At 38.2% G+C, this 25,540-nt stretch overlaps 1 protein-coding gene across 7 annotated transcripts in view; it reads left to right on the top strand.

Annotated features, from left to right (window-relative positions):
• The window catches only part of LOC127418360 (ecto-NOX disulfide-thiol exchanger 2-like), a 246,547-nt gene that overhangs the window by 76,452 nt on the left and 144,555 nt on the right, over positions 1 to 25,540 (top strand). Inside the window, exon 2 of one of the 7 annotated variants that reach the window (XM_051658959.1) lies at positions 3,463 to 3,604. The exons of the other annotated variants lie outside the window; for them this stretch is intronic. Within the exon in view, the coding sequence (XP_051514919.1) occupies positions 3,583 to 3,604 (22 nt within the window). The 5' untranslated portion in view covers positions 3,463 to 3,582. The remainder of the gene's footprint in view (positions 1 to 3,462; positions 3,605 to 25,540) is intronic. 7 annotated transcript variants of the gene reach the window in all.

Below are 25,540 nucleotides of genomic sequence, written 5' to 3'. Positions count from 1 at the left end.
ATCTGTATCTTTGTCAATATCAACACACATAAGAGAACAATGACAATCTAATGCTGAACTGTGTTTTTACACAAAATAAATGTAGCCTAAAAAATAATAAAAAAAGAGCATTATGTCTGTTTTTCCTTTTTAATATTTTTATTATCCTCCTATTCAATGAGGGGTCTTCCTTATCCTGCACACATGAATTTGCACACAGGAGCGAGATACCTGTGCAGATAATAATCATTAGAAACGGTGAACAAACCGATTTGATGATGTTCAGGACTGTGAACGCTGACACACATCTGTATGTAGAACCAAATACTGTCATATGCATAGGCAAGTTCAGTGACACTGCACATAATCTTTTTACAACTACTACAGAAAACAATGGAGAATAAAAGCAAATGTTCCTATGTATTTTCTTTGAAGGTTCGGTTTTCATCAACGTTTTGCCTCTTGTGAAAAAAGGTTGTGCATATGAACTGACATCACTTTTGTAACAGCTTTTTTTTAAGTCTGTAGTTTTGACTGCACCCAGCTAAGCAATTTGCAGAAATACATTTGAGTGAATAAGACACAATAAAATGCGCTCATCCAAATGTTGCTGGTTCATGTTTTAGAAACTGAACTATGCCCAGACAAGCTTAAACACGAGCGCTCCTCTGGAACTGGACCACAGATAGCTTGGCGGTGTCTTGTTTGGAAGGCTGCGTGCTAGGTAGGATGCGTCCTTTGAAGGCTGCAGTATACCGAGTGTCCTCCTTTAAACAAACCTCGTTTAAAGGAGATGGCCTTCGTAGGACAAATGGAAACGGAATGTAACATGGTTGCTATGACAGCACACCACTTTTTAACTAGCGTGAGCGCTTTGAATGAGAAGGGGACAAAGTCCCTCTGGAAGGGAATGCATGAGGTAAATTTTAGGAGAATTATAATGATGTAAAGAGAAAAGAAAATAGATTTTACAGGTGTACTTTTAGTCTAATACTTTATTTTAATTATATATTAATATAATTATACATATTATATACTCTGCATCCATCTACTGAGGTTTTGCAACTTGGGAATTAACATTCCTTGCTTTTGAACGTCATATTTACGGGCAAATTGGTGTCATTTTTTTAGACATTTCCGTTGAAGCAAAGAATTGTGGGTTGTGAGTGCCCATGAAGGATACACCTCATGCATCCTCCGAATTCCCATGAAAGAAGGTTGCATTCGAAGGCTGCATTCGAAGTGTTCTACTGGCTTTTCTGAAACGAGACAGCCTCGATGAGGAATGCGGCCAACAAATGCGACCTCCGCAGGACGCATCCTCCAAACGAGACACAGCCCTTGACGAGCGCCGATGCTGTTGCACGTGTTGAGTGTTGTTAAACTCACTGCTGAGTTTTGCTCAGAGAGCGGCTACGTTCCACTTCACTTTTAACATCCACCCGCTAACTCCCCTAATAGTGCATTCAGACCAGAGGCGAGAGCTTCAAATCGACCGGAAGTCATTCATTTTCTATGGCAGCCAGCGTCTCTCGGCGGCGAGAAGCGGCGCTTCCGTGGCTGGCGCGTCTTGGGCGTTGTGGGGCGTCAGAGGAAAGTTCAAGTGCGGGCAACATTATGGTAATGAGCTTTGACGTGGTTCGGCAGCAACCTATATAGAAGTGTTCCGCTCTAGCGAAGTCTAGAGAACACAACAGTGTAAACTTTGGTTCCCACCAAACAATAGTTCCGAAGACAAAATGGAGGAGAAACTAATTATTGCCGTGGCGGGTTTTCCCGTAATATACTATCTGTCCCTGTTTGCTTACAGGGATATACATTTTTTTTTAAAAACGATGTGTGGACAAAGGTGTCTGAAGTTGTTGGTGTGCCAGGTGAGTTGACGAAGTGGATATTATGGTTTATATAATATTATATATAATATATTGCATGCTAATTTTGGTGCCATAGCATGCAAAACCATGCTGCCTGATCAATCGGTAACACATTTATACCATCAGCGTTTGTCTTTTTATATTTAATTACTTTCTGCCATCATCGATTTCTTACTTTCACATTTTAAATATTTCATGAGGATATACATTACTTGTGATAGGTCGGCAAAAAGATACCGGTCGACATGTCTGTATGTTTTGCGGCCCCTTTAAATATAGTTCACAAAACCAAGCATTCTGAACGAACGCTGCCGCCTATTTCAACTACAACAGAGCATCCACGAATCTTCGATAGCATTGCTGGCAGGGCAGCCAGAGCGAATTTTGACGCTCTTGCCTCCTCTGGTCTGAACGCACGGTAAGCACTTCCCCTCAGGGGAATCCCCACCGCCATTTTTGAAATCCGTTCCACTTCGTTCAGTGAGCGAGGGGAGTTTCTGTTGACAGACCCTCAACCCCTCAATTCTGACCGAGGGAGCGAGCCTACTCTGATGTACTCAGGCAGCTCCATATCCCACAATGCAACTCGATTGTGACAAACCCCACCCCCACACAACTCTAATGTATGATGGAAGTGAAGTTAGGTCAGTTAAGCTGTTTAGAAAAGTTATATTGACATTAAACAGCATAATACTTGTAGCTACCTTAAACTGTTTATCACACAGTTATAGCCTATGTGTTCATTATGTTAACATTTTCATATGTGTAAATCTTGATTAATCCTTTCTAACAATTCATTCTAATGAAAAAAATCAAATAAACATACGAGATTTATACATAAGCCTCTGAAATCAATCTCCGAAAACATTTTCTCAGGTGCAAAAATCACTAAATTATTCACAAATTGACATCAGCCTTCAACATGCTACAAGTGATCAAGGGTTAAGGGTGTTCCAGTTAAACCCATTGCACGTCTTCCGCCAGTAGTGGACACTCGCGGAACGTAAGCAGTGACGCACATCCGAGTCCATGAGACGTGTGAAGTTTGCAAAGAAAGGAGATACAATTTTGAAATGGAACGCAGCCCATGTTCAGATGTTTACCGCGATTTTATCAAAATCATTTGGAAGGTCAGATAAAAGTGATTGGCTGGCCGCATCAAATCACTGACTTACATTAATTAAAGACATTACATCGTACTGGGAGACTCTTGAGAAGTGTTGGTACACAAGAAAACTGCCAGTAAATTATAGAAGTGCAGGTACTGCGTACTGGTGAGTACCCGCCCCACTTCAAGCACTGGTTACAATAATAATAATAATCATAATCATAATAATAATAATAATAATAATAAATACCTCGGAAAATGTAATTTAAGACTTTTTAATACTTTTTAATGGCCATAATTTTCCAAATTGATTTAATAAATTGTAATACTATTTAATGACCATTGGGTTGGTACCGTTAGAGTAGCGTTCGACTGTTTCGAACGCAGTCAACCGTCATTAACCGTCAACCGAGCGCGAGAGACATCGCACGCTTGCCTATGATTATAATGACAGCGCGCCCTCTCTCTCTCTCCCTCTCTCTCTCTCTGCTCACTTTAAAGCAGTTATAAGCCCAGCCGACCCACAGACACCAGCAGCACAGCTCCCAGCCCGGAATAACGTCCACTGTCAGAGCCCTACAGGACTTTATCAGGCGTCTTTTTAACCGTATCCCCAGGACGATGTTCCTCGTGCAGTATACAGGTACGCTTGTTTCAGTTTAACTTTATTATATAGATTAGACTAGAGACACGAGATGTGGTCAGTCCCGTTTAGATGGTACTACGGAATAGGGAGCCGCCCGAAAAAAAAAAAAATGAATGAAAATTGCGCTAAGAATAAGCGTTAAATACTGAGAGATTAAGGGTTTTCCTCAGGAATTACTTCAGTGACTAAAATCATGTCATGCTTCACTTTAAAAACACATCTCAGCTATCTTTATGTGTTATAGCGTTTGTGTCTCAGAAACTAGTGAGCTGCCTACTAAGACAGCATTATCGCGTGCAGCATTTTTGAGAATCATAGGCGCGAGCTGACTCGGAATGCCCCAAAATGCTGTTTAGGAAGACAGCTCACTAGGGTTTGAGACATAGACATCGTTGGACAGACGGCAGTCATTAGAGCGCACACGTTGACAGCTCTGGTGATTAAAGCAACTACAGCTATTCACCCGTTGTAATGCCATTATAATCGCGTTGTAATTAACTATGTTTGTTCTTCATGTGCTTCTTTGTGTATCCTGTTCCTGCAACATCTCGACACATGTACAGTACGTTTAATTCAACAAGCCTTTACGTTGAGCAGTGGAAACAATCCACATGTCCACTGTGTTGAATTGCATTTTATAAAATAATTTTCTGTAAGCTTGTTTGCTGACCAGTGTCATTAAATACCCGATTTAGAAGGAATTATTCCATTGGAGCTCAAAATAGAAAAGGCATGTTGTCAGTTTCAAGACAATGCTGCCAAGATCGCTGATTGCCCAGGCTGATCAAAAGCAAATTTCTCTTGATATTTAATGGATATAGAAAGAAGAGAAGAAAAAAGAATCAAAGAAAGAAGAAATTGGAGTTTGTTCTTTCAAAATATTCCATTCTCCATTTGAAAATGCTTGATTTTATGATAAACAATCCTATTGTAAATGGTATTAATCGGCCATAGAGGTGAAATATTTTAACAAATAAGATTTCTGAGCATTTAGTAATTATAGCATGCCTTTTATTATGCTGCTTGTCTTTTTTAGGGTTACTTTTATGAATACACGGTGAAAACAGAATGCCTCATTCTCTGTATAAGAAAGGAAAGTATTCTGTCATCTGAACATTTTACTCAACAGTAGAGGAAAACCTTGCTGTAAAATTCAGAAGAATGCTTGTAAAAGGGTACCTGCTGTGTATAGATACTTGTGTTTTTCTATCGTCACTTATTTTTTTGTTGTGACTGAAAGCTGTTTTCTTTTCCTCCACCCTTTTCTTTACTAAGGCGTCAAGCATTTGTATGAGTAAAACTTCTCACCCTAAACTCAGGCATGATGGGGGGGGGGGCTCTTATTACTCAGTGACAGCCATGAACTTTCTTGAGCATTGCTCTCTTGATGGGTTGGGAGTGGCAAATTAAATTGCACATAATGGCTAGTCTCTGGCCTTTTGTGAGAGCAAAAGAACTAAAATGAAAAGGGGGAGGGCAGCACTGTTTGAGTGTAAAATGCATTTGTGACCGAGGTTACTTATGTAAAATGAAGCAAGGAATGTTTTTTGTTGTTGTTGTTTTTCTTTGGATAAAAGAAGAGTGGAGTGAGAGAAGTGGATTGTGTGGTTGGCAGATGTCTGTGGTTTGATTCAGTGGCTGTCCTGTCCCTTTCGAAAATACCGAGAGGATTTAACACAGAGAATAATACTGATTTATCCAAAGATATTTGCTTCTGAAAATGAGGGAGTAGACAATAAGTAAATCAAAATCAAGGACAGAATAAACCTAGGTCTGATATGTGATTAAAATCTGTAAAAATATAAAGTTGGCTAGCCTCTGTGGTCTTAAAAAAAAAACACACACAAATCCTTGTCATTAGAATTGAAGGATGCTCCATAAATTGTGTCTGCATCAGTATCGCAATATTAGCATTCTTTTACACGATCAGCATCTTTCTGAATCAGCCAATAATGGAAGCAGACAGCTTATCCATATTTTTCTACTGCTGTACATTTATAATGTTTCGATGTCTGACTTAAGTAGTACAAACATGTACAATTCGCTGTAGGAGCTTTACTGTTTATTATTATTATTTTTTTTTTTTTTTTTTTTTATATATTTTTTTTTTTTTTTTTTTTTTTAAGCAAGACTACAGATTTATATTAGTTAAGAAATATAATATCGGCTATAACACAAATTATTATCAGCATCATCCCAAATTTCTCTATTGGTACGTCCTCTTGACATTTGACTTCTTGTGTATTTGACTCACTGAGTTGTTTCTGTAATACTAGAAAGTCAATATAAATATCAGGCAATATAAGTAAAATACAATGTTACATTTAGCAATTTAGCACATTATGCAGTATACAGTATATACCACAGAAAGTAGCACATGATGTTTTTGAACAGCTACAGAGTAAAGGCCTCGATATACTTCCTACGAAATCGAAGAACGAACTGTATGATCGTTCGCTTAGAGAGTCATGTAATTTTTTATTTATTTATTTTTTGGTCTAATAAAGGAATCAAATCTTCTCAGATACTCTCAAGTGTCAATTCACTCATGTACCATCTGCAGCAAAAGCCATTCACACATCTGTCTAAAGTAAGATATGCCTCTATCATCATTGTTTTATCTTTGTTCTGCACATTAACACTTTTAGACACTCATTCAGTTTATACACTCATGGAATCAGTGTCATAATAAATTAAAATAACAGAGTGTAACAAGCACATATTATGGCTGTGTGTAGAATGTTAGTACATTAGTGTCATGAATTCATAATATAAACAAGACACATTAAATATTTTCTACTACATATACAGCTCTGGAAAAAAAAAATTAAAGAGACCACTACAAAATTAACAGTTTCTCTGGATTTACTATTTATGTGTTTGATAAAATGAAAATTTGTATTTTATTCTATTAAGAACTGACAATATTTCTCCCAATTTCCAAATAAAAATATTGTCATTTAGAGCATTTATTTGCAGAAAATGACAACTGTTCAAAATAACCAAAAAGATGCAGCGTTTTCAGACCTTGAATAATGCAAAGAAAACAAGTTCATATTCATTTTTAAACAACACAATACTAATGTTTTAACTTAGGAAGAGTGCAGAAATCAATATTTGGTGGAATAACCCTGATTTTCAATCGTGGCTTTCATGCGTATTGGCATGCTCTCTACCAGTCTTTCATATTGCTGTTGGGTGACTTTATGCCACTCCTGGTGCAAAAATTCAAGCAGCTCGGCTTTGTTTGATGACTTGTGGCCATCCATCTTCCTCTTGATCACATTCCAGAGGTTTTCAATGGGTTTCAGGGCTGGAGATTGGGCTGGCCATGACAGGGTCTTGATCCGGTGGTCCTCCATCCACACCTTGATTGACCTGGCTGTGTGGCATGGAGCATTGTCCTGCTGGAAAAAACAATCCTCAGAATTGGAGAACATTGTCAGAGCAGAATGAAGCAAGTTTTCTTCCATGATAACCTTGTAGAGAGCATGCCAAGATGCATGAAAGCTGTGATTGAAAATCAGGGTAATTAGGTTATAAATATTGATTTCTAAACTCTTCCTAAGTTAAAACATTAGTATTGTGTTGTTTAAAAATTAATATAAACTTGTTTTCTTTGCATTATTCGAGGTCTGAAAATATTGCATCTTTTTTGTTATTTTGACCAGTTGTCATTTTCTGCAAATAAATGCTCTAAATGACAATATTTTTATTTGGAATTTGGAAGAAATGTTGTCAGTACTTTATAGAATAAAACAAAAATGTTCATTTTACACAAACACATAGAGTTGAAGTCAGACATTTACATACACTTAGGTCGAAGTCATTAAAACTCATTTTTTAACCACTCCACAGATTTCATATTAGCAAACTATAGTTTTGGCAAGTCATTTAAGATACTACTCTACTTTGTGCATGACACGAGTAATTTTTCTAAAAATGGTTTACAGACAAATTGTTTAACTTTTAATTGACTCTATCACAATTCCAGTGGGTCAGAAGTTTACATACACTAAGTATGCCTTTAAGCAGCTTGGAAAATTCCAGAAAATAATGTCAAGCATTTAGGCAATTAGATTCTGATAGGCTTATTGTCTAATTTGATTTAATTGGAGGTGTATCTGTGGATGTATTTTAAGGCCTACCTTTAAACTCAGTGCTTCTTTGCTTGACATCATGGGAAAATCAAAAGAAATCAGCCACGACCTCAGAAAAACATTGTGGACCTCCACAAGTCTTTTTCATCCTTGGGAGCAATTTGCAAAAGCCTGAAGGTACCACGTTCATCTGTACAAACAATAGTACACAAAACACCATGGGACCACACAGCCATCATACCGCTCAGAAAGCAGATGCAGTCCATCTCCTAGAGATGAATGTAGTTTGGTGCGAAAAGTGTAAATCAATCCCAGAACAACAGCAAAGGACTTTGTGAAAATGCTGGAGGAAACAGATAGACAAGTATCTATATCCACAGTAAAACAAATCCTATATCAACATAACCTGAAAGGCTGCTCAGCAAGGAAGAAGCCACTGCTCCAAAACCATTATAAAAAAGCCAGACTACAGTTTGCAAGTGCACATGGGGACAAAGATCTTACTTTTTGGAGAAATGTCCTCTGGTCTGATGAAACAAAAATTGAACTGTTTGGCCATAATGACCATTGTTATGTTTGGAGGAAAAAGGGTGAGGCTTGCAAGCCAAAGAAAACCATCCCAATCGTGAAGCATGGGGGAGGCAGCATCATGATGTGGGGGTGCTTTGCTGCAGGAGGGACTGGTGCACTTCACAAAATAGATAACATCATTTTAGATAATAAAATATGTGGATATATTGAAGCAACATCTCAAGCCATCAGCCAGGAAGTTAAAACTCGGTCGCAAATGGGTCTTCCAAATGGACAGAATGGGCCAAAATTGTAGCAACTTATTGTGAGAAGCTTGTGGAAGGCTACCCAAAATGTTTGACCCAAGTTAAACAATTTAAAGGCAATGCTACCAAATACTAACAAAGTGTTTGTAAACTTCTGAACCACTGGGAATGTGATGAAAGAAATAAAATCTGAAATAAATCATTCTCTCTCCTATTATTCTGACATTTCACATTCTTAAAATAAAGTAGAGATCCTAACTGACCTAAGACAGGGAATGTTTTCTATAATTGTCAGGAATTGTGAAAAACTGAGTTTAAGTGTATTTGGCTAAGGTGCATGTAAATTTCTGACCTCAGCTGTACCTATAAATAGTATATCCAGAGAAACGGATAATTTTGCAGTTGTCTTTTTCCAGAGCTGTATATTACTTTAAATCCTCATCGAGTGGTTAAAACAGCTTCTTTTACTGACCTCATGTGAATTCTACTCAGAATGAGGCATAGAGTCATTGATAACACATTTTTAAGGTTTTACATGTAGCGTCCTCGTATTTAAATGTACTTTTAAATGCCTCCCATAACAGTGTGGTGGGTGTCTGAATTGTTGGAAACAGTATACCGTTATTCGGCTATTTAGAACTACTTTTACCCCTGAACGAAGAATGAAGAACAACTTCTTCGCAAGTATATCGATGCCTTAAGATGCATGCTGGTGAGCATATAGTTTGAGACTGAGTTGAACAATAAACCTGTTAACTTATTAGTAATTTAGGAAAAGAACAATGTTAAAGGAATATTCCTGGTTCATTACAAGTTAAGCTCAATCGACGGCATTTGTGGCATAATGTTGATTACCACAAAAATGTATTTCGACTTATCCTTCCTTTTCTTTAAAAAAAGCAAATATCTGGGTTACAGTAAGGCATATACAATGGAAGTGATTGGGGCCAATCAGTAAACGTTAAAATAATCACTGTTTCAAAAGTATAGCCACCAGATGTAAACAATATGCATGCTAATATGATTTTATTGTGATAGAATAGCTAAATAAAATTTTCTGTGTGAAGTTAAATACAATTTTACAACTTCTTTGCCATGATGACGTGACACTGTAAACCCTAAAATGACCATAAAAACCTTTACACAGCTTTACAGATTAAATAATACACAAGTTTTTAACAAAAAGAATAATGTACTGTAAGTGAATTTATAAAATTATAAACTTCACATTTCTGCCTTTAAATTTTTCAAAAAATTTGCCCCATTCACTTCCATTGTAAGTGCCTCAATGTAACCTGAAATTTTTGCTTCTTTTTTATAAGAAAAGGAGGGCAAGTTAAAATATTCGTTTTGTGGTAATTAACATAGTCACAAATGCACTTAATTACCATGGATACAATGAGTTTGACAAACCTGTTGCTATGTCAATCCAACTTGCCATGTAATTTTAGTTGGAGGTTACTATAGCCTCTTTCCCATCATTGGGCCGAACAGTTCTCATTGCAAAACTGTACCATTCCTACCAATCCAGGCCGGTTGGCATGGTTACGCTTTAATTTTCAACTGTGGTGCCGTGAAATCAGTAGAATATACGTAACAGATCCACGTGAGAGGTAAACATTGGTGCAAGTGTGGCGCGCTATAGAGGATGACCGCATATTCCAGTTTTTAGAACCGCTTATTTCCCTGGTTTTACTCTGCTAACAAACAGTAAAGACACGGACAATGTCACAAAAAGGAAAGTAAGAGAAAAAGGCACGAGGTTTACCATCATTTGCTGAGGGCTTGTGTTTACCACCGGACACGAACATGCAGAAAGGTAAAAGTTCCCAGACTAGCTTAAAAGGATATTTATTGAGAAAGTATTATATAATTATTATATGAAAATAGTATATGAGAATATATTGATGTATTTTGAGTTTAAATTAGCTAGTAATCTACTTCCCTGACGAAAAAGGCATATAGAAAAATAAATGTAGGCTACAATACTTGTTAAACCATCATAATAAAATCATGAAGATACACTAAATGAGTCGCCACGTACTAAACCCATTCTACCAGCACGATTGAGTATGGTAAGCTAACTGTGCCGAGAATTCCGGGCCAAGAATGGTTTATAATCGTGCTGTGCCAAACCCTACTCCAGTGGAAATGCTACTGTAACCGTTCCGTACCATGCTCAGAACTGTTCGGCCCGATGGTGGAAAAGCGGCTTATTTCTCTAGATGCTCTCCACTCTGAAGTATTTGTCATAATACATTGTGAGAAGCACCTTGGTTTGTCCTTGTGCATCTTTATAAGATTTTCCTGTAGAGATATCTCTCTTGATTGGTAGTATTGTTTAAAATCTTTTTAACCATGAATGTTTTTGACTCTATTTTGGATGCAGACCTCTTCTTGTTCTTGAAGGAATATATGTCCATATTTTTTTTCATTAGAGTTGCAAAAATCAAGGTCAGAGCTTTTCATTTTGTTCTCACCGTTTTTGAAAGGTTAGGTAAGATGCATCAAGGTTGGCTTAGAGCCATCCGGAATGGCATGGAAAATGCTGGCTTGTTATAATGGTGATTTAAAGGTAATGCATTGCTTGTGGCTTTAGTATTATTGTACGGCACCATAATTTGCTTAATACTGCTTTTCCGCAGGGGCCTGGGTAGCTCAGTAGTAAAAGACGCTGGCTGCCACCCCTGGAGTTCGCTAGCTCGCTAGTTCGAATCCCAGGGTGTGCTGAGTGACTCCAGCCAGGTCTCCTAAGCAACCAAATTGGCCCAGTTGCTAGGGAGGGTAGAGTCACATGGGGTAACCTCTTCATGGTCGCTATGATGTGGTTCATTCTCGGTGGGACGCGTGGTGAGTGGAGCGCGGATGCCGTGGTGGATGGTGTGAAGCCTCCACATGCGCTATGTCTCCATGGCAACGCGCTCAACAAGCCACGTGATAAGATGCACGGGTTGATGGTCTCAGATGCGGAGAACTGGGATTCATCCTCCGCCACCCGTATTGAAGCAAATCACTACGCCACCACAAGGACTTAAAATCGCACTGGGAATTGGGCATTCCAAATTGGGTGAAAAAGGGGAAAAATCCCAAAAATAAAATAAAAATACTGCTTTTCCAGTAACCTACTCTGGACTAAAGTCACTTGATAATTTAATACAGTTTGATTATTGTTTTATTTATTTTTTTCCTTATGGTTTGGATGTCTCACATGAATTGTATATAATTGTGACATCTATAGAGTGTGTTCTCTGTTCCCAGTTCCCAGTGTTATTTAGGCTTGTGAGGTTTTTTTGTGTGTGTATGTGCTCCAAACCTCATTTCAATGCATGTGCAGTATTTTTGCCATAATTGAGTTTGTTGTATTCGCATGACTCCACATGGCAGTCGTTCTAGCAGTTTGCAGAGATCTGTGTCTTTCTGTGGTTTGCTAATTAAAACCCATGGTATCCAGCACTAAGGAACGGTGTACCTGATAATTGACGCTGCAACAAATGCTCCTCTGTGTTGGATAATGAAGAGGCACATTGCTCTGGGTCCTGCTGGCTAAGCGTTATCAGCTGTTTTTTATTCTGTGTGTTTTCCCTCTGTTACAAGAGATGATTTAAAGTGCGTAATGAGAGGCTAGTTATAAATATTTACTTCATTTGACAGTTTCAGCTACAAAAAGAAAACAATGAATATAAATATAAAAGTGAATTGCAGTAAAGCAAGAGTTGCCTATGGCACATAGTCTTTAGATCAAGTTGGTCAGAATACAGAGTTGATTTTTGTAGCATTATAAATGTTGAATGGGCCACTTTTAACTATAAACAAAACTAAATTTAGCCTGAATGTTTCTCTTAGACTGCACTGAGAAGACATTGTTTTAAATCACACCTGTCTGTTTTAGAGAAATCACAAAAAAGGACTCAAGCAATCTTAAATCCTAATGAGAAATGAATGTGAGATTTTTTTTTTCATCCTAATTGTTTTTCATGAGGTCGTTGGGTATTTGTTTGATTCTCTCCTTTCAGACATGCCAAAGCATGACAATGTGGTTCGGTCTCTTTCCATCTGCTAATGCTAAACATTCCATCCCAGCACATTTCGATTTTCAAAACATTAAATCTTGCTTAATCTGTTTCTTCTGAAACATCAGTGTTCATTTGGAAGTTAGTGCGGTGACTATGGTTCAAGAGGTCCCGATGCTTTGTGTAAGTCCATTATAAAATCTCTTGCTGAAATTGGAAGTGTGTGAATTTGTGGAGTCCTCTGAGCATTCAAGCGTTCGGTCAGAAAAATAAAATAAATAAATGCTCTAAACAGCCTGCTGGGCTCTCAAGGCAAGGAAGGAGGTTCAGGTTCAAGTGTCCGTGACAGCAGCCCCTATAACTCTAATATTTCTTAAAGTGGAAGTGATATGGGAATGCCTTGGATTCAGCTCAACCCCCTATTAGCTAACAATGCCTTATCACATCAGGTTTAAGGAAGCATGCGTTATGGCCGAGAGGAAGCTGCCTCCTGACTGTGATAAATAACGGTATTGCATCCGGGAAAATAAGAAGCCTAAAGCTGGTGTTCAGAGCAGCTAAAACACTTGAGAAGTGAGACAAAGAGAACAAGCTCTCTTTATCATTGACGTCCATCTTTTGGAACTCAGGCGGTGTCTAATTTAACCTCACTGCAAAGCTTTGCTTGTCCACAAACAGGAGCAAGCAACATGTTTCCCTTTGGCTGTCTAATTTAACCCCTTGAGGATAACCTCACTCCAGCTCCAGCAGCAGAGCATGTTGGGTTGCCAAGGGCCAAACAAAAAAACTGGAGAAGCACTAAGCATCAGTCCTCATCCTAGTTTGTGATGAGCAGATTCGTGGCTTATGGTCTGCTGTCTGCTGTCTCTGCGGGCATGACAGAGGCAAAAATGGTGAGCTCTCCTTCTGAGGCAGCAGTAATATTGTACATCACTGCTGTGGCACACAACCTGTGTGAGAGATAAAGCAAAGTGGAGTTTTTGTTGTTACTATGGTATTTTTTCACCCTTCCTTCCCAGCTCTGTTGGAAAAAAAGCAGCACAGCATATTGCATAATGGATCATCCACAAGATGCAGTATACTACATTTCTCAAGTGTGCCGGTGTTTGCCAGGGTCCCTGAAACTGTGCAGAGATACAACCGCTAGCTCTCTGTAGATAATGGGAAAAAAATCTCTTTTTTTTCATCTAATACAATAAATCTGTGTTGAAATTTCTTTTTTCGTTTAAGCCTGACTCCCTTAGTAACTCACAGCCTGGAGTAAAGAACATGCACTTTGCTTCTCGTTAGAACCTTCTTTCTTCACCTTGCTGCACCCTTGTTTCTTTGAACTCTGAATATATAACTCTGTGTATATAATTTATTACTTTTTTTGCTTTTTTGTTTTTCCTGTTATGATTGTGGAGCAGCGAGTTTAGTTTGGTCCAAGTTTCGCTCAGTGATTTTCCACCTTCTACAAGGTTTTGAGGTAGAGACTGTCAGCTTGTATTTCTGCTGGTTTTGCATATACACACAAACCTGTAAGACCACCTCCTTTCATTAGGAATTTAAAACACTTGAATTCAACCCACAAGGCGGAATGAACAGCTCAGTGTATGATTTGAGGTCAGACGTCAAAGGAAAGGCTGTATCTGTTAGTGTAATGCCTTGCACTAGTCAGACGTTGCCGCTAACCAGTCTCCAAGCAGTAAAAACAAGACATTTGGTCCTTTTATGGGGCTTTTAAAAGGGCATTCAATTTATTTTATAAACTTTTAGAATGAATCTTGTTAGCGTTTTCACCCCTTCCCAACCAATGGGTTTGTTTTTGCACAGACAGCATATCGGGGGTGGGATGATTTACCTAACTTTATTGCTCTCTCTATTTTTACCGTAGGAATGCATGCTGTGAAGATGACCTAGTAAATCTGTCTATACTTGTAAGGGAGGACAGCATTGGTTTAATGCTTGAGATCTCTTATTACTTTTTTGTTTGTGTTTTGACCTCTTGTCAACCTTGAGACACTACAGTGCTGAAAATCTGCAAACTTCCGAAACCTTCAAGTGTATTTAGCAAGTTAAGCTCTTCAGGTTTTCCACTGGAGACATTGGGTCTGTTCCAAAACCGAGTGAGTATCCTCCGGCGGCAGCATTTTAAGACATTGCTCCTGACGCGAAAGGTATCTTAATTATGCTGCCTCTTAAGATATCTTGTTTTGGCCAAAATCTTAGGTAGCATCGGATGTATCCTTCCCTGGGTAGGCGATTCCAAAATGCACCGTGATGAGCTCGGCAGAAAAATAAATCCAAGATGGCGGACGAAGCGAGAGAAATTTGGAATGTAAATCTAATTATAATCATTCAATACTGTAGAAGTATCGATAAATAACAGTTTAATATGATACAAAACCGACTATTTCACCCAAAACGTGTGTGTGCTGTGCGTATTTATGCTCATTATAGGACCGCGTCGTTTCCCTCGTGTCACCTGTATTGAAATCAGTTGCGAGTCTAGAATCCTGTGCTCTGCGCGTGAGGAGAGCTATTTGAATGATGCACGGAACTGCCGCCTATGTAGAGCATATGAGGCATCATTTCAATAAGAATGTTGCCATAGAAGACAGCTGCCTATGTAGGCAGGAGACAGCGAGGCAGCTCACTACATTTTAGAACAGACCCATTGTATGGAATTAAACCTTTTTAATTTGATGCTGAACATTTTGTGCTTCTGTTTTTTATTTTATCTGTAATGTTCACAAGTCCTTTGGAAGTGAACAAGGGAAAGTCCATTTATTTTCCGTGGTTCCCCAAAGAACCAGTAGCTAGCTAATTAATTTGAAGAAAAGTCACCTGCTTTGTTCAGCCATATTCCCTTATCAAGCTTCTAGCACTTGAAAGTTTTACACTATGTTCAGTGTAGCTAACAAAACAAGACTTGCATAGTGGTTGTGTATCATGGCCTCATTCCATATATGAAGTTCTGCTGATGGCAACAAACATTTCTACAGAGTAACCAGGCACATCTCTCCCTGAGGTTGAGGACATTTACCTTTTGATGAAGACTAATATCCTTCGTAAGGGTTACTCTTGCTGTGAATATCTTCCATTCATGAAGTGTAATTAATTGAATTGTTATTTCAGCAGTGAAATGCACTGCAGCTCGCAGGATTTTCATAGTCTTTCACCCCACGGTGCTAAAATGTCTAGCTGAGGCTTAAAACAGGCAACACGCTCTCATATTCGTGGAACTGCATCGAACTGTGTTGTCTCAAAGGGATGTGGCTAATCACAGTCAGTAGCTCCACAGCAGTAAGAGCAAGATGCCAGAACCGGGGTTTTGGAAGGGACACACCTGGTGTTTGGATGCGCAGCGGCTGTGATTGGTTTACTCTGGCATGCCAGTTCAGCTCTCACAGAAGCCAGGGCCACCGCTGGCCCTGAAGATAATCCATCTGTCAGCGCCTGTCAGCTGTCTCCCTGGTGCCCCTACACCCACATGGCCATGTTGACAGGGGGATTCAGCATACATCTGCGTTACATCACTGAGGGCCACTCAGCCGAAGCCACTGCAGGTATAAGCAGCCGCTCTGATATAGGTGACATGTCAGTGCCATTCTTGTGCTAATGACAAAATGACTGACCTCTTCTATTTCCTGTGGCTCTGGTCATCTGTGAGTTGAAGGCACGTGATGAGTCCTTTTTGGGGGGGAATGGTCTGAATTGGTGACCGTTTAGGTCAGAGACATATAGGAAACTGAGTGCACCTTAAGAGTGGAGCTGCCAACAATTGACTGAACATCATGGCACTGAACATAGCCATTACAGAAAGAAAGTAATTGGATCCACAAATCAGCAGATTGGTACAGGTTTATAGTGGCGCACAGTTTTATGGCCTTATATTTCAGAGCTTGGAAAGAGGGTGTCAGGGCTGTTTCGGCATTGTGTGTAGTTTCGGACAACAGGTAGCATGCTCATGCCTCTCAGCCCTTGAGGGACTTGTTGGTGAGAAAATAGAGATTCACCATGCTCAACACAAGGGGCATGCCTGGCACAATTTTGCCAGTTTGTTCTGATTTTAAACAGTCTATTTCAGACAGAATCTCTGTCTTATTAAAGTTGAAGTGTGTAATTTCTGTGCCACTAGCATCACCAAACAGAATTAAAAGAATAATGATGGTTTTCAAACATCTTTCCTCTCCCTGGCTACCATTGAGGAACAAACAGATAGTCCCGCCACAAACTTATGCCATTGGTTGAGCCAATGTTGCTCTTTCTGGCTGGTCAGAATGCTCCAACAAATAGAGCAATGTCTGATTGCATCAAAGAGGCACAGTGTTTACACTTTTAGAGGAAATAAACCTACAAATGGCTTACTTTTAGTTGTCTCTGCATATTAAGCTTGCATATAATCAAGTGTTTAGCATCATCATTCTTACAATATATGCTGCGTTCATATCCCATCAAATTACTGTAATTACAAGATAGCAATTCAGAGATTCTACTCAGAGCTTTTTATGTCCTCGGACTGAGAAATTGTTTGTTTCTATGGCAATGCTCATAACTCAAAACGCATACCTATGTGGCTTTGTTGGAGATTATGGCAAAATGTTTAATCACCACATTAATTCATTAATTCACCTCAAAATATTCATGCAAAATGTTTAAGAATAAAGAAAGTGCTCCAGGTAAAAAGATAATTACACTAACAGAAATTAACTACCTTTATAGCTGCACTATGGAACTTTGAATTTTAAAATTGCAAGCAACTTGCGGAAGAAAACTTTATGCGTATTGTGATTCGGCACTGCTCTTCTGGCAGATGAATCTCATGGTTTGAGAACTCTGAGATTTTCACCTGCAGAGACGGAGTCATGATATGCTATTTTATGTTGACATTATGTTATTGGAATAAAGGTGCAGTATGTAACAATTTTCATGTAATATTTGCCTTTTTTTTGCCAGTGTGTGAACGGCTTGTAACGCAACTTAAAAAATGAGCCCTTCCCGGACTTCCTAGGTTGCCTATTTAAGCCTGTAGACTGATTTTCATGCGAAGGGAGCGGGTCAGTTTTGCCGGGAAAATCCAAAGGATGTGACGTTTATGCGCGCTCCTGAGAGCCTGGCCTCAGTAATAGCTTCTCTTCCGCGATTCACCAGCATCAACAAAATGCAACACTAGGTAACGTTATCTTAGAATCCAGCAAACGTCTGGCTCCCAGCACAACAGCGACTCACAAACTCCAAGTAAGCCACAAAACCAAAAAAAAACAAAAAACTTTTATCTACTGAATCCCGTCTGGCTATGCGAGAACATGTTCGTGGTCGAGCGAAAACTAGAGTGAACATCGGCAGGGCATTTGATTCCTGGAGGGACCTTAGTTCGGTTTTGGGGGTCAAAATCGACCCTGAATTGGCGTTCTTCTTATTGGACAGGTAAGCTTACATAACTGTAAAGCATGTGAAATATAGTGCCATAAGGATTGATCTGTGTAATTTTAGTTAACTTTATCTTGCCTGCTAACACTGACGAATTGCAAGCTACCTTGCTTCGTAACTTTCAAATAATTTCAACGATCTTCTCTTTATAATAAATGTTAGGTATTCAGGATGAATTTAAGCAAATACGCTGGTTTCTTGATCATAGTACAACATATGACATACAAAACATACAATAGTGCAACAGTAAACTGACTGGTATAGTTCAGAAGGTTGTAGCTGTATGTGTGTATCAGTATGCTATGTTAGCTGATAAGTAGTTTTAGTTTAGTCTCAAAGTTTGTAGTAAAACAATCATAAATATGTAATTTTAATTATGCTACATCATCTGTCAGCATGATGCCGGTGAATCACGTTCAGTCTCTTTGTACGTTACGTCATTGTTTTGGCCGATGCTCGTTTGCTCACGTCCCTATGGAGTGTGTGCACGAGCGCGAGCACGAGCAACAGGTAGCTGGCTGCAGTTCACTTAACGGCCACAGGTGTCATTAATAACAAGAGTTTCTGAATCTTACATACTGCACCTTTAAACATTTTTAACCAAAATGTTACTTGCTTTGAGGAAGATATACAGCTCTCTTATTTACATATTATGAATGAATGAATGATTTTTACTTTTCAAACTTTTCTTACTTTTACTACACTCAAAGTGCTTTTACATAGAGAACAGGGGACTCTCCTAAATCACCACCAGTAACCAGTATATTTTAAGATGATTATTTACATTTTATCTACTGTTAATGTTTGTATTGTAATACACATCAGTTTAAGAGGTGAAACTCGTAAGATTGTATTATTTTTGTATTATACTGTACAGCCTCAGTCGATAATGCAAGTAAACCGTAATACTACCTCTATGCACTGCACACAATAACACTGCAAACTAAAAATATAAAATGAGGATTCAGTAATTATGAGGATGAAACATACTGTATTAAACATGAAATAATATGCTGAAATATGCAATATAACAATTACAATAAAATTGTTTTTAATCAATTCTTTAGCAGTAAAGTCATAGGCTAATAGAGAGATGGTTAAATGCTAAACAAATTGATATAACTATGCTATAAATTTGGTTAATCATAAACAACTAGAGATGATTATATATTTCATGGGGTAAACCTTCTAAAAACTTGTACCTATAGTGGCTTTTAAACAGATTATCTATTAAAAGAACGATGGAAATTGATAAATATCTGCGACTGGGGACTTAGGGAACCTCAAATCTACAGTGATGTTATATACTCAGAAGTCAATAATATTAGTAAATATGTTACAGTAACTTCACTGAAAAAAACAAACATAAAAACTTATAAACACATCAAGATCGGTGAACACGTGTAATGTTCAGTTCATTAAACTATGACAACCAATATAAGCTTCAACAACCCTACCAGAAAACAAAAGAAGCATTGTAGCATGTAAACAACTTCACCAAACAGTTAAACATCCATCCAGATGGCTGCAATGCTGTCCTGAACTTTGTTAACAAGCAGACAGTGACTGACTGAACACTGTAGCTTCCCCAGCCGGAACAAGCAATAGCCGGTACTTCTTTTCTGTGTTTACGGACATGACGTAAATACGCAAGAATGAATAACATAAGCCTGCATTTTCGTGCCAAATCTGACTCGACAGCTCAAAATACAAATCATTTTAAACACTGATTTTTCTTAATGTACTCACTCAATAAGGGCATTTTGGCTGCTGCCATACTGGTTCTTTTTACATGATGTCACAACTGTCAAGTCGGAGCTTTCACAGAATTTTACAACTTGACTTGAATGGTTTTGAAAAGTCAGAATCCCATAATTACTTTAATTCCGTCATGATGTGAACACACCATTAGACCAGGCAACAGTATCCTTCAACATCTCAAAGTACTCTTTGTTAGTGAATTTTCAGCAATTTCATGATTTTTCCATAAGAGTCAAGGTGATTCATTTATTTTTATGTTGTGGGAAAGTTAGTAAGTTTGTGTGTGCTGAGATCTACCATTTTCTGGAGATAATGTTTTTCCACTTTTGTTGTCCTTCAATATTATTGCTGTTATTTGTTTGTGTGTTTATAGCAGCACAGTCAGTTTCTTTAGTACACTCAACCAAGTAAAGTAGAAAGGGTCAGGGGAAGGTCACTAAAGAGGAAACCCTGTGATGTGACTGAGAAGCAGAAATGCATTAGTGTGCCATCTTTAGTCCATTTTTTTTAAACACACTCTCTCTCTCTCTCTCTCTCTCTCTCTCTCTCTCTCTCTCTCTCTCTCTCTCTCTCTCACACACACACGCACACACACACACACACACACACATATACACACACACACACACACACACACACACACACACTCTCTTGTTCTCCCTCTTACCACACTATTGTCAGTGAGAAAGAGGGAAAAGGTAGATAAATTGTTTTCTACAGGTAAGCAAAGCACCTCCAATGGTCTGCTTATTTGAATCCTGGTGAGGTCCAATATGCTATGCGAAATCTGTTCCTCTTCTCCATGAGTGTTAACGTGTTCAGTGAAGCGACACTGCATTAAGACGGGCCTGGGCCGTGTTCCAGGTGCACCACAGTACCACCAGCTGATCCTCAGCATCCACAACACATTCATCTTGTATGTGGATCCTTGTCTAAAATACAGTCCCCTGTGAGACCTTCTGCCCTTAGCTTAAGGGTCTGTTCCTTATGTAATTAAAAGTTAGAGAAATAGAGAGAATCCCAAGACCATCTTTACAAGTTCCATAAATGTTTGGCTTTGGTTACTTTGGTTACGATTGTGTTCTGAAGTTTTGATGTGTCTGGAAGTGTAGTGAAAATGCTTCTGTTTTAATTTTTTTCTAATTTAATACAAATATTTGTATTATCAGCATAACAATTTCAGTGAGAAGTTGAACTGAAAAATGTACATATTTTTTTAATATTTCTTAGCAGTTGGTCCACCTTTTGCTTTTAATGACAACATGCACTCAAGCTGGCATGGGTTTCTCAAGTTTGTGCAAAACCTGATGATCCATGTTATCCCAGCGTGATTTCAGAATGTTCTTAAGAGCATTTTGCTTCCATGCAAGCAAAGAAATCTGACCTGTTGTACAAAGAAATTAACATGGTCACTGTCATAAACTTGATTTGTGAACTACAAAAAGTGCATAATCTTGACTATTTCGTATTCATTTGTACTTAATAAAGTTTCTTTGTTTTGTATTTTTCAAAATCTTAAAACATTGTTTATCTCCATCTTTAAATTACATTTTGAATCCTAGATTTTCAATGTGGTCTCAGACTTCTGGAACCCACTGTATAGTTCATAATCTCTAAACTCTGTAATCCCCATGCTCAGGCATTGACTTTACCAGAAGAGAAATCAGTTGGTTGAAATCAGTATTGATTTGCAAAGTCCATAGAAAGGTGAATCCCAACCCAGTCAGTATATGCTGGTTTCTGCTTATATTGATGTGTCTTTGCCCATAGATGTCTTGCAGAGACTTTCTGATTGCACTGGAATAACTTGAAGCAATGTATTCTTTATATTTCTGTAAATCCTAAAAAAATATTTCCTCTCAGAGTATGTCACACATACACTGCTGGCCAAAAGTTTGGAAAAATGTACAGATTTTACTCTTATGGAAAGAAATTGGTACTTTTATTCACTAAAGTGGCATTCAGCTGATCACAATGTATAGTCAGGACATTAATAATGTGACAAATTACTTTTACAATTTGAAAAGAAAATTTCAGAACTTCTTAAACTACTTCAAAGAGTTCTCATCAAAAAATCCTCCAAGTGCAACAATAACAGCTTTGCAGATCCTTGGCATTCTAACTGTCAGTTTGTCCAGATACTCAGGCGACATTTCACCTCACACTTCCTGTAGCACTTGCCATAGATGTGGCTGTTTTGTCGGGCACTTCTTACACACCTTACAGTCGAGCTGATCCCACAAAAGCTCAATGTGGTTAAGATCCTTAACACTCTTCCAATTATCTGTTGTCCAAAGTCTGTTTCTTTGCCCATTCTAACCTTTTCTTTTTGTTTTTCTGTTTCAAAAGTGGCTTTTTCATTGCAATTCTTCCCATAAGGCCTGCACCCCTGAGTCTTCTCTTTACTGTTGTACATGAAACTGGTAGAATTCAATGAAGCTGTCAGCTGAGGATATGTGAGACATCTACACTACCGGTCAAAATTTTTGAAACACTTGACCGAAATGTTTCTCATGATCTTAAAAATCTTTTGATTTGAAGGCATATGCTTAAATGTTTGAAATTAGTTTTGTAGACAAAAGTATAATTGTGCCACCATATTAATTTATTTAATTATAAATCTAAAATGTAATAAAAAAAAAAACATTTTTGAAATTGATGACTTGGACCGAATAATAAAGAAAAGCAGCCAATAAGTGCCCAACATAGATGGGAACTCCTTCAATACTGTTTAAAAAGCATCCCAGGGTGATACTCAAGAAGTTGGTTGAGAAAATGTCAAGAGTACATGTCTGCAAATTAGGCAAAGGTTGACTACTTTGAAGATGCTAAAATATAACAGTTTTGATTTATTTTGGATTTTGTTTAGTCACAACATAATTCCCATTGTTCCATTTATGTTATTCCTTAGTTTTGATGACTTTACTATTATTCTAAAATGTGAAAAAAAAATTATAATAAAGAATGAGTAAGTGTTTCAAAACTTTTGACCGGTTTTGAGTTTTGAGACTTATGTTTTTGTACTTATCCTCTTGTTTAGTTGTACATCTGGCCTTGTTAGAACCAGTTGTCCTTTGTCTTTGAAGAGTGTATTGTACGCCTTTGTATGAAATCTTCAGTTTTTTGGCAATTTCAAGCATTGTTTAGCCTTCATTCCTCAAAACAATGACTGATGAGTTTCTAGAGAAAGCTGTTTCTTTTTTTGCCATTTTTGCCATAATATTGACCGTAAGATATGCCAGTCTATCAGTGGCGGCCTGTGCATTTTAAGTCTAGGCCTTCAGTGCGATTCATGCCATTTAAGAAAACACAGTTTCACAATGAATAAGACACTGTATGCCTATCATACGTACATTACGTGGCAGTCAACTAATAATACCAATTGACATTTTAAAAACACGTCAATGCATGAAAGCCAGAATCAAGGAGGTCTAATACCAAGAAAAAGCTATCTAATATTTGCGATTTAAATGTTGCTTGCAATAAATTTTGTTTCGTAAAGGTTCACGGTTACTTTTCAAGCAGCTTAATTTACACTTCGAAAACTCCTGATATTGCTATAACAATGCAAAAAGCACTTACCAATTTGCTTGAAGTGAAAATCAGCCCTCCTTTCCTGTTTAATTAATCAATTGCACAATCATGCAGAACATCTCAGGTTTTTAAATCCATAAGGATCTCTTTCTCAATGGCAATAACAGCAGTGACAGCCAACTCATCAGCATCTCGCTCTTTGCTTTCAAATATGTACATCACTTAAAGCGTGATTGCGTCACTGAAGGCCAGCTAGAAGGCCTGGACTGGGACATATCCTAAAGACCACACCCACCAAGAATAAATAAATCAGTCTGGTTGGCTGATGAATCTGACAATTTGACTTTAGATGCCTATTCACTGCAGTGTTGAGGGATTCTGTGGAAATTCTGAAGGCCCGAGAGGGTGGAGCTCAGACTCACGCGCTGGTTCGGCTAAGGAGCATGCGATTTGTGAAACAGTTTTCACACATCGCTTGTAAGCATTGAGGAATACATTCTGATTGGATAAACTGTTTGTTTTTTGCTGTTCGTTTGTAGATGAATTAGGAGTGGAAAGCGATTGGAAATACATAGGCAAGAAGGTCAATGAGAATGAAAGGATGAAAAAATATTTATTTATTAGGCATGTTACGCCAACAGAGAAGGCTTTACTGGCCCTGAGAAGTCGCCACTGCAGTCTGTTGCATACTGTGGCAACTCAAAAACAAACACAAAGACAATGGTTAGCTTCATTTAACAAACCAAATAGCTTTCAACTGTGTTTGATATAATGGCAAGTGATTTTCTAGTACCAAATTAGCAATTTAGCATGATTACTCAAGGATAAGGTGTTGGAGTGATGGCTGCTGGAAATGGGGCCTGTCTAGATTTGATCAAAAATGACTTTTTTCAAATAGTGATGGTGCTGTTTGTTACATCAGTAATGCCATGACTATACTTTGTGATCAGCTGAATGCCATTTTGGTGAATTAAAGTACAAATTTCCTTCCGAAACGGCAAAATCTGTACATTATTCCAAACTTTTGGCCACCAGTGTATGTGTGAGTTTAATCCTAAAAATTCAATCCCATGAAGTCATTGTTTGTCTGTTGGCCTACGCACCCTGATTTATCATGGGATAGTTGGATTGCAGGAGCTGTTCCTTGACAAATGTTTCCAGCTCACACTGACAGATGTCAGGGGCTGATCTCACTCTTGGGGCTGGTGGGTCTGTCAAATCGGTGGGGTGACAGTGGTGATTAAAACATCACATAGGGAAAGTTTCAAGTGTGTTTTATTTCTATACAGTTCTTACCTAAGAGCAAAGATAATCATCATGCTAAACCCTGGTTTTAGCAAAACCTCAGTCGAGAACAATCTAAATTAAGACTCTCATTTGTTTTTCTCACGTTATCACTAAGCAGCAAATGATATGTGAAGAGCAAAACAGACATCAAGGACGTGCAACAGTAGCACTATAAAGTCATTGTTTTTTTCAAAGTACATGAAGATGTGCAATATTCAATGCAGTCATTCAAAAGAATATTTTTGAGTGATCTTTCTGATTGCGCTTAGCCGGTCGCAGCAGATAAAATATTTAGGGAGTGATCCTGGAGTGCAGATGCAAAATTTCAATGGTAATGGAATTTTTGGCTCTTTTTAAGGTTATGCGAATCAAAGAGCATGATAAATAATACTGTCCACACTTCTTTCTGATAAGTTCTTAACTACATGGATCAGTTGCACCCTAGAGGTTATTAAAACACCTCACCATTCTCCATCATGGTTGGGTAACAGTTGGTCAGTAATGGACACAGTAATTATGTGTTAAGTGAGCAGGAAATGAGCATAAATAAGCCATGCTTTTATGTAATGAAAAAAAACTGTAATCAAGCTAGTTTGAAATGGCAAGACTTGGAGGTGAAAGTAAGGGTAAACAGTATTTTTTCGGGCTCCTGTGGGACTGCCATTGCTCATATCTCTAGGGTGTCATTAGCTGTGTCATTGACACATCCATTTTTCTTTTCGCCTGCTGTGTAGATTGGGATGCCTAGTGGATGCAGAGCAAAATGCCGGCAGTTTTGAGCAGCTCAGTCAATTCAATTCAGTGCTTTGTCTAGTTGGGAATTGTTGCTCACTAGATGCCTGTGAGCGTCCATCTGTTGAAATCCACACCTGAAATAAATAAAAACCATAATAACTGTCATTTTGTTTTGCTTAGTACATTGTCATGGTAGCCTAACATTTGCCAAAGCTGTGTCCAAAAAGTCCATTTGTTTTTTATTTTATTCTGTATTTTAAAGTGCTTGGGTCCTTTTTTCCTTAATATGGTATAAGCCAGTTTTCCTGCTTTTCT

This window comes from Myxocyprinus asiaticus, chromosome 27 (genome assembly GCF_019703515.2).
Source record: "Myxocyprinus asiaticus isolate MX2 ecotype Aquarium Trade chromosome 27, UBuf_Myxa_2, whole genome shotgun sequence".
Classification (NCBI taxonomy): Eukaryota; Metazoa; Chordata; class Actinopteri; order Cypriniformes; family Catostomidae; genus Myxocyprinus; species Myxocyprinus asiaticus.
Note: the sequence above shows the minus strand (reverse complement) of the source record. Positions and strands in the feature narration are given on the sequence as shown.